This window comes from Arachis ipaensis, chromosome B8 (assembly GCF_059453495.1).
Source record: "Arachis ipaensis isolate K30076 ecotype BB chromosome B8, ASM5945349v1, whole genome shotgun sequence".
NCBI classification, from domain to species: Eukaryota; Viridiplantae; Streptophyta; class Magnoliopsida; order Fabales; family Fabaceae; genus Arachis; species Arachis ipaensis.
This window is the reverse complement of record NC_142443.1, coordinates 139,752,539-139,765,536: the sequence shown is the minus strand read 5'-3', so window position 1 is coordinate 139,765,536 and position 12,998 is coordinate 139,752,539. Positions and strand designations below refer to the sequence as shown.

Below are 12,998 nucleotides of genomic sequence, written 5' to 3'. Positions count from 1 at the left end.
AAACTCAATTCCTCTCAAATCTCATTATGTCTTGTCTTTTCTCTTTTGTTTCTATCTCTATTTTCACGAGGATGGTCAGAATATAGAATATATGTAATATAAGTACTTAATTGATACAAATAAAAAACATATAATAAAAATTTATTTATTTTGTGTCTTAAGTATACATGTTAAATTTATAAATTAAAAATTTTTTAATTAAAAATATAAAAACATTTAAAACTTTTTTATTAATAATAAATTTATTATATATTTTTAGAACACATGTTGGCTAAACCTCCACAATAATAATTCGAATAAATATTAGATCATTACTAAATTGTTAAATTTTTCAAAGATTCCAACAATGATTTGATCCCTCATCTCTAAGAATAAATACTAATAAATAGAGTAATGATTAATTTGAACTCCCTAAATTAATGCTTACCTTACAATTAAGTAATTAACCCATGCCCTTGACAAACATTGGTCTTGTTTTCCTAACTAGTTGGAAATTGCTTCCAAATAAACATATATTCGGACATGTGGACTACCTTGAGTTAATTTCAAGAGTAAACATTGGAGTTAGTTCCAAACGAATTTTAAATCGAATGCTTTAATTTTAAACAAAATTTCCAAGTTTTGATTTCAAATTAAATTTTTAATATATTATATTGGATAAATAAGTTTTTACTGAGTTTATTATAAAATAATTATATTCTAAAAAATATCACTATACGATAAATTAATCTATTTCAAATAATGGAAAAATCTTTCTGATGAAAATAATTTTTGAAAATTTTTAAACAATAAAAATCCTTTGAAATAAACAAAATATCTAAGTAAAATTTTTTAAGAGTTAATTTTACATGTTTACTGTAATTTGAAATTTCAATTATTATTTATTAAGGCAAAGCCTTATTGTTGGTCTAAAATGATGTTCATGCCTTAAAAGGCTCAAAAGTTGTGTTGAAAGACACCCGAGAGTAATGAGTGGGGTTTGGGTGCAAAAAGTTAAAAGTGAAACATTGAATAAGTTATGGTCCCTTTAATGTCTTAATACTAATAATTTGTGAATTCATGGTCTTCTCAAGAAATGGCAGACATATATATTTAGCATATCTAAATTAAGTGCATGTTATAGTGAGAAAAAAAAAAAAGATAACGAGATAAAGATTCATTCTTATAAATAGATAGATATTTATTTTAAATAGATAGATATTTATCTCTGTTTCTCTCTCTTTTAAAGATGTGAGTGAGAAGAAGAGGTTGTGATGCAGACGAAGATTTGAGGGTATAATTGTTTTACAGACGATTTTAATATTAAATAAAATGTTTAGAACGATTTTAAATTCAAAATAAGATTAGAAACAATTTTGATTTTGACTCTAAACCTTAAGAATCAAACAGTAATTATCCCTAAAATTATCTTTCAAATTATTACTACTTAGTTCCTCTAAATAGTAAATAGTAAGAAATTCCTTTTGTAAAATCCTTCAAATAACATTGCCATTGACATTGTCCCCTCCCTCTGTCAAAATGAATGTATTAAAAGATAAATAAATAAAAATTATATTTTGGTCAAGATATTTATATATCCTAGCATATATTTTAATATGAGTAATAAAAATATTTTAATTCTATGGTAATATGTAACTAGGCCATATATTTTATCGTTAACATCTTTTAAGAATTTGTTTTTGTTAATGACGTACCATTTTAATAGTTTATTTATTTATTTTTATTTTATTTCAAGTAGAAATTGGCCATGTAATGTAATTATGTAACTAGCTGTCTTTCAAGTTGTTCAAAGAATAAGTGCAGGAAAATTCCAAGGCAGATATGTTAAAGCCATTACATATTCATATCAACCTTTTTTCCTTTTTCATTGCAAGAAAACACAGATCATGTAATGTCCAACACTTTTATGACACAGCCACCATAAACAGCTAAGATATAGAACAGTATATAAATAAATAAATAAAAATAGACCCCACGTCCCCACCAAAATTTACAAAATAATTAAAACAAAATTTACACATGTAATTAATATATGTCTCTCCATCAATGTGAATAATAAGAATTCAAAAAACAAAAAGATGCCCTCCAATAATAGTAATAATGGAAAAAGAGAAAAGAAGAACACATAATTAATAATAGTAAAAATAATAATTATCAAAATGAAAGTAGCACTTTTCCTATTCATATAAAGAGCTGAAAACTGAAAAGTTTGTTCTCATTCAGGTTTGGTCTTCAAGCGGTACAAGAGCTTCTTCTTCTTGGAGCTTTGGTTTTCAATGGTGAGAACCACTTTGCCAGGTTCACCAATCTTGAAACTGTTGCAAAGAACAGGTTCTTCTGATGGTGCAACCTTTCTAGCTTTTTGAATTATTACTGTGTAGCTTCCTTCTGAGTTTGGCACAAATTCAGCACCATAACTTATATCCCACCCTATTACTCTCATCTCCCAAGACAATACACAATTCTGCATTTTTTACAAAATTCCAAGTCATAATTAATTAATGTATTTCTATACATAGTACTATGATCATCTAATAATAACAATGTGTTTAATAATAAAACTAAATAATTGGTTTAAAATTTAAATGCTGCATGATCTTGATTCAACAATAATATTTTCTTAGTTAGTAATATAATATATAATACATGACAAAGTTTATATTGGAGGTAATTTCATCATTTTATCAACCTAACAAATTAATAGTATCACAACACATAGATCCTATTGTATTTTATTGGGTAGCTACAGACATGGACCAAGACAACAAAACATGGCTAGTATTAGAGATCAAGATCTAAAAAAATCCAATTATTGCCTTCTAATACAGACAAAAAGATAATAAAAGATTATTGTATTTTTCATGAATCCAAATCCTATACTTACTATATTAAATGACTATTCAATTATTCATAGTTTAGTATTCTATGGGGGTATTGCTTTACACTTTTTTGTTCCTAGAGCATGGGCCTACTCTGTCTGCACCCTTTGTTGCATAAAATATGAGAATTAAGAATGCAAATTCAAACCCTCAAAATAAATTTAAAAGAGTAACAATAATTGCACATTTAAATTGGTATTAATATATTTCATTCACTAAAAGTATTCATTTGTATCTTAAAATTGGTGTCCCCATTTTATCCAAGTATATATACAAAAATGAAAAGCCAATTTTAAATGCCACAAATATGAATTTTGAGTCTAAAGAGGGGTTGAATGCACATACATTTATTTTCACATGAGATGTTTGAACATAAAAGTGTTGAGAAAAGAGGAATCCTAGGCCAAGAGAGGTAACGCATTCCAATGGTACAATGCTTTGGATTCTCATGTTCTGAACGAAAAACAAAAGACAGAAAGAAAGGACAATAACAATGCATGAGACCCACCTCAGTAACTGGAAACTCCACAGAATGTTTAGCAGCTGGTCTCACAGTTATCTCGGTAACAGCATCGTTATTTCCGAATTCCCCATCTTTACTTAGTCCTCCATACTTCACAGAAAGTTGCTCAGCTGCAATGTACCTGAAAATAATACAAAGAATTAAATCAGATATACAAACATAGCAAAACCATAGTAACTAAGGAAGAAGGAAAAGATTGAATAGTGTTTATTATGCATGGCTTCCCACCTTAGAAGGGTCTCGGCTGTTTTGGAAGGACCAGCAAACACAAACTTGCTCTTTGTTCTCTGTGTCAGAAATGGACTTATCATCCTGTTCACTGCCAAGTACCACCATGGCACATTGATAAACACCTACAAACCACAAACACACATCAAAACTTTTATAATCTTTGATTATAGATCATAGAATTTGATCTTTATTAGTCACATTTCTTAAAATAAACATATAATTTTAGCATAAGTAGAAAATAGACAAGACAAGAAATTCTTAATTGCTCCGGGAGCAACTTCACTTATTCATTAATTGTTTTGTCTTCTAAGTCATAATTATAGATCTTTTGGATTCCCAAAGGACTAATCCGTCATGAATTAGAACTCCATTTAAGAGTTTGCAGCTGGCAAATGAGTTGAATCGAACCCCCAAAATAAATGGTGCATTTGTTCCGATAACACACAGGAAATTTTGTAGATTCCTATGCATACAATTTCTAAGATAAAGAATTAAAAGAAAAGATCTAAGAAGAGCAATGGTGTATACCTGTTTGGCAACAAATTCAGGGTAATTATCTTGAAGCAATTGAAGGGCCTGTTTGGTTGCTTGTCTAAGTTCCCACTTAGCAGGACCAGGTGAATTCTTGAGATCATTAACCTGAACAATGGTGGATATCCCACCAGGCCAGAAATCAAGCTTCCTAATACTCCTCTCAAGGAACCTAATCCTCCATTTCAAGAACCTCTCCCTCTTCTCCTCATCAGAGAATGCCTTCTTATACAGCTCCTTGTTCTGGAACTCGCCATAGATGTTGTAACACACGGGGTGCCCTTCTTTGTCGTATCCGTGCATGTATACCGCCTTTTCAAAATCCATTGTATTAATGAAAATATTATCTTCTTCTTCTTGTTCCAGTAATTCGTCGATCTTGAACTCCTTTCGCCACTTGATCGTGTTCCTGATCATGGTGAACGCTTCTTTTACCCTGAAATCACGTGCGCGGAGGAACTTCAAGAGGATCACGTCTGTTCTTTCGTCGGCGAGGAGCGGCACTCCCCAGATTGAGACTTCTTCTGGCGCCAACAATGGCGAACACTCTTCTTCCTTCTTTGGAGCTAGTTCTTCAGCTTCAGTTGTGGAAGAAACTGCCACCACGGTTTCTTCAATGGCCTCAACGGTTTTTGCTTCGTCATCATCCACAGAAGAAGATAAAGCTTCTGCTGTTGTTGTTGCTTCTTTCACTTCTGCTGCAGCTTCTTTTTCTTCTGATGAATCCTTGTTCTCCTCAATTAGGTGGTTTTCCTCTGCTTCTTCTTCTTCTTCTTCTTCTTCCTTCTTCTTTTCTTCTGCTACATCAGATTCAACTGCAGGCTTTTCTTCTTTTGGTGCAGAGAATTCACGATTGTTGAGTGCAGTTTGGATTAGGGTTTTGAGCTCTTGAAGTGCCTTCTTCTCAGTCTCAGCAAGTTCAGAAACCTTCGTGCTCTCTTCCTTGAACGAACCTGATTCTGGAACCTTCTCATCATCACATGCTTTTGAATCCTCGCCAGCATTATTTTCATTTGCAGCTACAGAAGCTTCTTCTTCTTTCTTTTCATCTTCAACAACATGCTCTTTCTCTGTCTCCTTCTCATTCTCAACAATGGCGTTGGTGGAGTGTTCTTTCTCGTCAACGTCAGTGACCATAACTTGTTCCACATGCAACACTGCTTCCTCTTGTGGTGGTGATGGTGATGTCTTTGGAGCTTCCTCTGCCATTGTTGAATTCAATTTTAAGCTAAGTGTGAATGAAAATGACAGTTACAAGTTACAACAAACTCAAATTCAAAATTTGTTAGTAGAGAGAGAAAGGGAGAGAATGGAGATAGTGGTGTGAACCGTGAATGGAGAGGGGGTAAGTGGGGAGAAGCAAGTTATAAAGAAACAAGAAAGACAGGGGGGACAGACTGTGCCAACTTGGAATATGGGCCAGTGGGCCCAATATTGTGGCCCCAATGGCCTGGATGTAACGGTGTTATTGTTTACCGAAATTAATGGGCCCAAAACTGTGGGCCTTACTGCCTGCAAGTTTACACAGCCCAACGGTATCATACTATCATTCACACTTCTTTTCATTCTCCAACTTGTGTTGATTGTGGTGGTAAAGTGATGTTATTGTTAACCAAGTTGAGTTGTTCTAGTGATTATAGTTCATTAGTTTATTTAAGTAAGTGTTAAGGATTTATTTTTTTTTGGTACATGTAGCACTCTATTGATCGGGTAAATCCTTAAATAGAACTCTGATCTGCAACGAATTAGTTCTTAATCTATCGGATTAAAAGTAGAAAATACCGTGAGAACAAAAAAAAGTGACGTTATTGTCGTGAGAAAACATGTGTTTACTCATGATTTAAGGATTAATCTTCTTCGAAGAAAAAAAAAACTCTTGAAATTGTTATTTTAAGACGAGAGTTTAAATTAGTTAGGGTAAGAGGTAATAATTGGCAATTGAGTAACCATGTGGAGAAAGTTCATGTCTTGATGACTGATGAGTAACCAAAATTTCTGTTAACTTAGGGGGGAAAACACATGTTTGACTATTTGAGTACGTTAATGGCATATTTGGCAATTTATGATGAGATTTGAGAGAGGGAGAGAGAGATAGAGAGTGACCCCCTACCCCACAATGTTTCTCTTTTTGGTTCTGATTATGATTATGGATTTATGTACCGTTTGCTTTAAATTGCAGCTAAGCCGTTGAACAGTCTTTGGTTTAGGCCCTACCAAACGGATTACAAGGACGATTATTACAATTTCCAACTATCACAGGCCACTCTAACATTTTATTTTCATGGTGATTGACAACCCTTGTGGTTTAAAATTTTGAATTTAATGCTTCCCCATTTTTTTTTCAAAGTAATTAATAAGGATTTTACTAGCAAATAATATTATTAGTAGAAAGTTTTATGAAAAATATGAGTACTCCTTATATTAGTTCCTGAATTTTGTTTCTAAAGTTTTGATTTATTCAATTTAGTTCTTTAACTTAATGTTGGTGACTAACGTTAGTTTTGTTTTCTTTCTAAAGTGGTTTCATCAGAGAGCAACTTAAAAATGATCTAAAAACATGGGAGGGAGAGTGAGCGAGGGGTGGGGAACCACCAGCCGAGATGGGTTTAGGCAGATGCAGTATCATGGCAACGATCCAAGGGTTTGGAACCGAGACAAGTTTTTTCGTTTGGAACAAGATTCTTTTACCGTTTTTGTAGACAGGCTACCGGGGGACATCTCGAAGCAGGAATTGTTTCGTTTGTTTGCATGGACGGGGAGGATCAATGACATTTACCTGGCCAGGAAGATGAGGGGTGGAGCAGTCTATCTGTTTGCTTTCATTAGATATACCACAAAGGGAGGAGCTCTAAAAGCCATTTCAGAGATGAATCAACTATGCTTACGGGGGAAGGAAATTTTTGTAGGAGAGGCTAAATACAGGAGGGATATCTCCACGGGGAAGAAGGCACTAGAAAGCGAAGGCACAAGGAGGGACTCTGAGACTAATAAAGTTGATAGTGGGAAGTCTCATGGTGTCGATGGGAATCCGTGGAAAGCAAGGATGGATGATCAAGGAAGACGTTTTGCTAAGATCCAGGATCAACCGGCTGGGAGCAAAGCTTTGGAAGTGGAGCCTGCTACTCACGGTAATTGTGTTTTGAATGATACAGAGAGATTGGGGATGAAGGAAATACATGCATTGGTGGCAGAGAAGAACTGGGACTGGTTGCAGAGGAGTATTGTTGGGAGCACCGTGCAGGCTATTGACTTCCGATTATTGAACACCATAGCTCGAACAGAATGGCATAACGTAGTAAAGGTGTGTGAGTTGGGGGCTTACAAAGCATTGTTAGTGTTTGATAGTGCGCACAGTGCGGCCGAGGCGCTCACTCTTAACATTGATGGTCTGTTGAAGGTCTTCTCCCAAGTAGAACGATGGAGTGAGAATACTCGAATTGACAAGAGAAGGGTATGGCTTGAGTGCATTGGTGTCCCGCTACATGTCTGGTCAGAAGCTACGTTCCGGTTGATTGGTGCACAGTGGGGAGACGTAGTGGGATGTGATCAAGGCACTACTTCATGCTCATCGTTCAATGCTGGCCGGGTTTTGATTGATACAAGCGGGTTTGATGTCATTCGTGAAAAGATTTGCGTCTGTGTAGGTACGGCTAGATTTCACGTGATTGTTTCAGAGGTAGGGAGCGGGGGTTCTACTTCTTTGGACTGTACTATGAATGGTATGGTAGAATGGAATCGGGGAATCTTCATCGGAGAGAGCTCTAATTTTATGGGTCGATCAACTTTTGTTGATGATAGTTGTGCTCATGGGCAGCGGGACAGGGGAGATGCAGCGGCGGAGGTCTTGATGACGCCGGAAAGGGAGGATGCGCAGAGTGAGGGTAGAGTTGTAATATCATTGGAAGAATTAAATGAGTGGAGTACCGAACTTTTAAATTCTAAAACGGTAGAGCCTATAATTAAGGAGGTTGATCATAATGTGTCACACGCGGATATTGCGGGATCCCCTGATAACGGTGCGGTGGCTGATTCAGAAAGAACGGTTACATGGGAACTTCTTGGTGGGCAGAGAGCTGATGAAGGAGAAGTAACAAGTAATGCTAAGAGGAATGGGGGCCTTAGTGTGGTCTGTTCCTATCCTAATGGGTTTGAGGCCCAAAACGATTTCTCCAACGGTGAGGGACTTCTTTTGGGCTCAAAGCTTTCTAGCCCACACGGTGTCTTAGAGGGAAGGCAGGAGGTGGCCCAACCTGTGGGTGGCTTGGAGCAGCGGCCTTGCAGAACCCGACCCAGTGAATGGGCGATAGGGGTTACGAGGACTGAAATCAGAGTGACCCCTCGAGACGGTGTGCACGCCATTGATGGCAGGGCTGGGCAGGAAATTCGAAAGGGAGCATTCTTGGAGCAAGGGGCTGTCGTCGATGCTACGGGAGAATGCGGGGGACCAGGGCGCCGGAAGGATTCAGGGGAAGAGGGTAGTTCGGCCATGAACCACGCTGACGGTGGGGCGTGGACTTCATCGCCACTGGTCCCTTTGACTGTTGATGGACGGCCGCTTACGTTGGGGGTGGGACTTATTAACCTCGGGAGGGAAGGTGAGATGGTTGTAGCAGAGGCAACCGTGGATGAAGGTGAGGCGTGGTGTACTGTAACTGGTGAATTGGGGGTTGCGGATAGGCAGCGGACAAGGGATGATTCCGGTTTGAAGAAGACAGTGGCAGTGGAGAACGAAGGGACGGGAGGAGTGCTAGCCGAACTGGGGGAATCCCGAATTGATGCTGAGAGTGAGGCTGGCTCTGAAACGTCTACCATTAAACGGGCGAAAGACATGGATGAGAACAGGAAGGCTTGGAACCTAGCTATGGAATCTGGAGCTGTGCCATACGACGAGGAAGATGATATTATGTTGATTCTTCAGGAACAGAATGAAGCAATAGCATTGAGGAAAAAACAGGCGAAGCATAAGGAGAAAGTCAGAAGAAGTCGTCCAAAAAATCGAAAAAAGGTGTGTACATCTAGTTTAAAATGAAATTTTCATCTTGGAATGTCAGGGGGTTGGCGGGAGTTGGAAAGGTTAGTATGGTGAAGAACTTTAGGCGGAAGTTTAATTTGCATATGTTAGGTTTGCTAGAGACAAAAAAAGAGGTCCTGACTAAATTTGATGTTATGCAACTGTGGGGTAATGATGGAATGGCCTGGGAGTTTGTGGAAGCAGAGGGGGCTTCTGGTGGTTTATTGTTGATGTGGGATGCAACGGTGTTTAATTTAAGTAACTGTTATAAAGGGGTGAGGTGGTTATGTGTGGAAGGAGTGTTGGTAAAAACCAATTTTCGGTGTGCTTTCTGTTTAGTGTATGGCGAGCATGTTAGGGAGGAAAAGCTTGTTCTATGGGAAGAGTTGAGTTTCATCTCTGGATTGTGTCAAGTTCCTGTTTGCTTTATGGGAGATTTCAATGAGATTGTACAGATAGAGGACAGGAAAGGGACTACTTCTCTGCCAGTGTCTGCGGCAGACTTTAAATTTTGGATTCAAGATATGGAGTTAGTGGATCTAGCCTTGTCTGATCGTAGATTCACATGGTTCAGGGGCCAGTCATGTAGTCGTATCGACAGAGTTCTGGTGAGTTTGGAGTAGTTGGAAGAGTTTCCTGAAACAAGGCTACGAGGAGGACCAAGAGGCTTGTCAGATCATTGTCCCCTGATTATGGATGTTGCGAGGATGGGAGGGGGCCCAAGGCCGTTTCGGAGTCTGGATTCTTGGTTTACTCATGGTGGCTTTTTGAGGATGGTGAAGGAGGAGTGGAGGAACTTAGGGGAAGCTCAATTCTTTGGAAAGCTGAAGACGATGAAGGGCCCGTTAAGCAAATGGCACAGAGAAAATTTTAGAGATATGGACATGAGGATTAATCGGCTTGAAGAGGAGATTAGAAAAGTGGATGAATTGGTGAGTAATGGAGTGTATGATGGAACAGTGGAAGCTCGGAGGAAGGCGCTTGTGAGCTCCTGTAAGACATGGTATATCAGGAAGGAGATTCACTGGAAGCAGATGTCCCGATCCAGACATGCTAAGGAGATGGACAAAAATACTAGGTACTTCCACAATATAGCCTCGGCAAGGAGGAGGAACAATCGGATTGATGCATTGAGGATTCATGGAAGGTTAGTGAGGAATCAATCCAGGATCAAGGTTGCTATACGAGACTTCTATAAGGACTTGTACCATCAGGAGCCTTCTCCTAATAACTGAGGAAGAAGCAACAGGGCTGGAATTGATGCCAACTGCTGAAGAAATAAAGCGTGCTGTGTGGGATTGTGAATCATCAAAAGCACCCGGGTGTGATGGATATAACATGAACTTCATTAAGAAGTGTTGGGACACACTTGGCAAGGAATTCATTGAAGCAGTGATGGGATTTTTCCGTTCAACTGTGCTGCCTAGGGATTCGAATGTGACTTGGGTGGCGTTGGCGCCAAAGTTTGTTGGGGCAACAGAAATAAAAGATTTGCGCCCAATTAGCATGGTGGGTTGTGTATACAAGGTCATTTCGAAGGTGTTAGTTTGGAGGATGCGGAATGTGATGCCAGGTTTAGTAGGTGAGACCCAGAGTGCTTTTGTGCAGGGCAGAAGAATTCATGATGGGGCATTGATCGCCTGTGAAACTGTGCAGTGGGTTAAGTCAAGAAAAAGGAGATCGGCCATAATTAAACTGGACTTCCAAAAAGCTTATGATCGGGTCAAATGGAGTTTTGTGGACATAGTCTTGCAGAAGATGGGATTTGGCCAGACATGGCGGGGGTGGATCAAGGAGTGTGTTTGCTCTGCGTCTATGTCGGTGCTTATAAACGGGTCCCCCTCTAAGCCATTCAACATGGAGAGGGGTCTACGGCAAGGAGACCCTCTGTCTCCCTTTCTGTTTGTGCTAGTTGTTGATGTTCTTCATCGAATGATCGGGGAGGCAGTAAGGAATGGGCGCATTTCTCCACTGTTGGTTGGACGGGATAACATTGAACTGTCGCACTTGCAGTTTGCGGATGATACTATACTCTTCTGCCCTCCGGAGGAAGAGACTATTAGGAACTACCAGCGGCTGCTGCGCTGCTTCGAGGTGATGTCGGGGTTGCGTATTAATTTTGAGAAGTCAAGTTTCATTCCAATTAATTGTGACCAGGGATGGACGCAGCAGATGTGTTATTTGTTGGGATGCAAGGAAGACGCTTTACCAGTCCGATACCTTGGCATTTCTTTGGGAGCGAATCCGAGATTAGTGAAGACTTGGAAACCAGTGATTGAGAAGGTGGAAGAAAAGTTGAGTCTGTCGAAAGCTAGGACGCTCAATAAAGTGGGTAAGTTAGTACTCATTAAATCTGTCCTCAATAGCTTGCCTATATACTATCTCAGCTTGTATAAGATGCCGAAGGCAGTAGCGGAGAAGTTGATCTCATTACAAAGACGGTTCTTGTGGAGTAAGGAGGATGGCAAGGTGGGCATGCCACTAGTGAGATGGGAGGTTGTGATGGCTCCTCGGAAGGCGGGTGGATTGGGAGTGGGAGATGCAGTGATCAGGAATACCGCTCTTCTATTTAAGTGGTGGTGGAGATTTTCGAAAGAAGACTGTCCCTTGTGGAAGAGAGTTGTGTGCTCTTGTAATAGCATGAATCCTTCTCAGATGCTGTGCGGTCAGCCTATTCCCCCAAGGGGGGGTCCGTGGAAGGATATCTGTCAGCTTCAAATAAGGGAGCCACAAATTAGGGAAATGATAATCAGAGGTTTGGCTATGGATGTTGGGAATGGTAGAACAATCCGGTTCTGGGAGGACGTCTGGTTGCCTAGTGGTAGGTTGCAAGATACTTTTCCAAGACTCTTCTCGGTTTCAAACCTGAAAGGATCGGTTATAGGCGACTGCGGGTTTTGGGATGGCTTAGCTTGGATATGGAATTTCCAATGGAGGAGAGAGTTATTTCAATGGGAGTTGGAACTTTTAAACCAGCTCCATGAAGTCCTGCAGTCAATCAGCCTAACACATGAGAGAGAGGACAGGGTGATCTGGAAATTTGATAAAACTGGTATTTTTACGACTAACTCCTTTGTGCAGGTGATGCATGCAGCTGTTCTCCCAGAGGAAATAACAAGTTATAGCTTCACTAGTGCTATTTGGAGGGGTTTCGTTCCGCCACGGGTTGAGTTATTTGCCTGGTTTGTATTGGTTGAAAGGGTAAATACTAAGGAAAGACTGTGCAGATTAGGTGTCATTGACCAGCTGGATAATATCTATGTTTTATGCTGTAAGGATGTTGAGTCTGCCTTCCATCTATTTATTAGTTGTGAGATCACTTGGCAGGTGTGGTGCGCTTGGTTGTTCGCTCTTGGAAAGGCTTGGACTGTGCCAGGCACATTAAAGCAGCACTTTGAGAGTTGGACGAATGCTTCACAACGAAAGAATGAGAGGAAGCGGTGGTTGATTGGATTCTTTGCTGTCATCTGGGCAGTTTGGCTAGAGAGAAATGATAGAGTTTTCAATAATCAAGGCTCAGGTGTGGGGGATATTACTAACAGATCCTTTATGCTCTCTGACGAGTGGAGTGGTGGTGAACCTTTTGGTTGTTGATGGCAATGCCGAAAATGACTAGAAGGTGCTTTATTTTATGCGTTGTTCGATGACGGGTTGTACTTTGAGTTGTCTTCGTTACTTGTCTTTCTGTTGCTCCACCCTGTTGTGTTGAGCTCTTGTTTACTTCAAAAAAAAACTTCAATCTCGTTTCCAAATATTTGATTTATTCAATTTGGTCCTCTATTTTGATATTTGTGATTCATTAACAGCGCCTTATCTTTTTAAT

General features: G+C 39.2%; 2 protein-coding genes across 2 annotated transcripts; one reads left to right on the top strand and one right to left on the bottom strand.

Annotated features, from left to right (window-relative positions):
• Positions 1–1,994: 1,994 nt before the first annotated feature.
• On the bottom strand, positions 1,995–5,506 carry LOC107613603 (patellin-3). The gene is made up of 4 exons (XM_016315684.3): positions 4,162–5,506; positions 3,631–3,755; positions 3,388–3,523; positions 1,995–2,464 (listed from the first exon to the last, which is right to left on the bottom strand). Exons 1-4 carry the CDS (start codon positions 5,371–5,373, stop codon positions 2,216–2,218), a joined length of 1,722 nt encoding a protein of 573 aa, XP_016171170.1. The 5' UTR covers positions 5,374–5,506; the 3' UTR covers positions 1,995–2,215.
• Positions 5,507–9,867: 4,361 nt separating this feature from the next.
• LOC148550075 (uncharacterized) lies at positions 9,868–12,769 on the top strand. Its single transcript, XM_088495924.1, has 2 exons — positions 9,868–10,322; positions 10,390–12,769. The coding sequence occupies exons 1-2, from the start codon at positions 9,868–9,870 to the stop codon at positions 12,767–12,769; spliced, it is 2,835 nt and encodes a 944-aa protein (XP_088352050.1).
• The last annotated feature ends 229 nt before the right edge of the window (positions 12,770–12,998 follow it).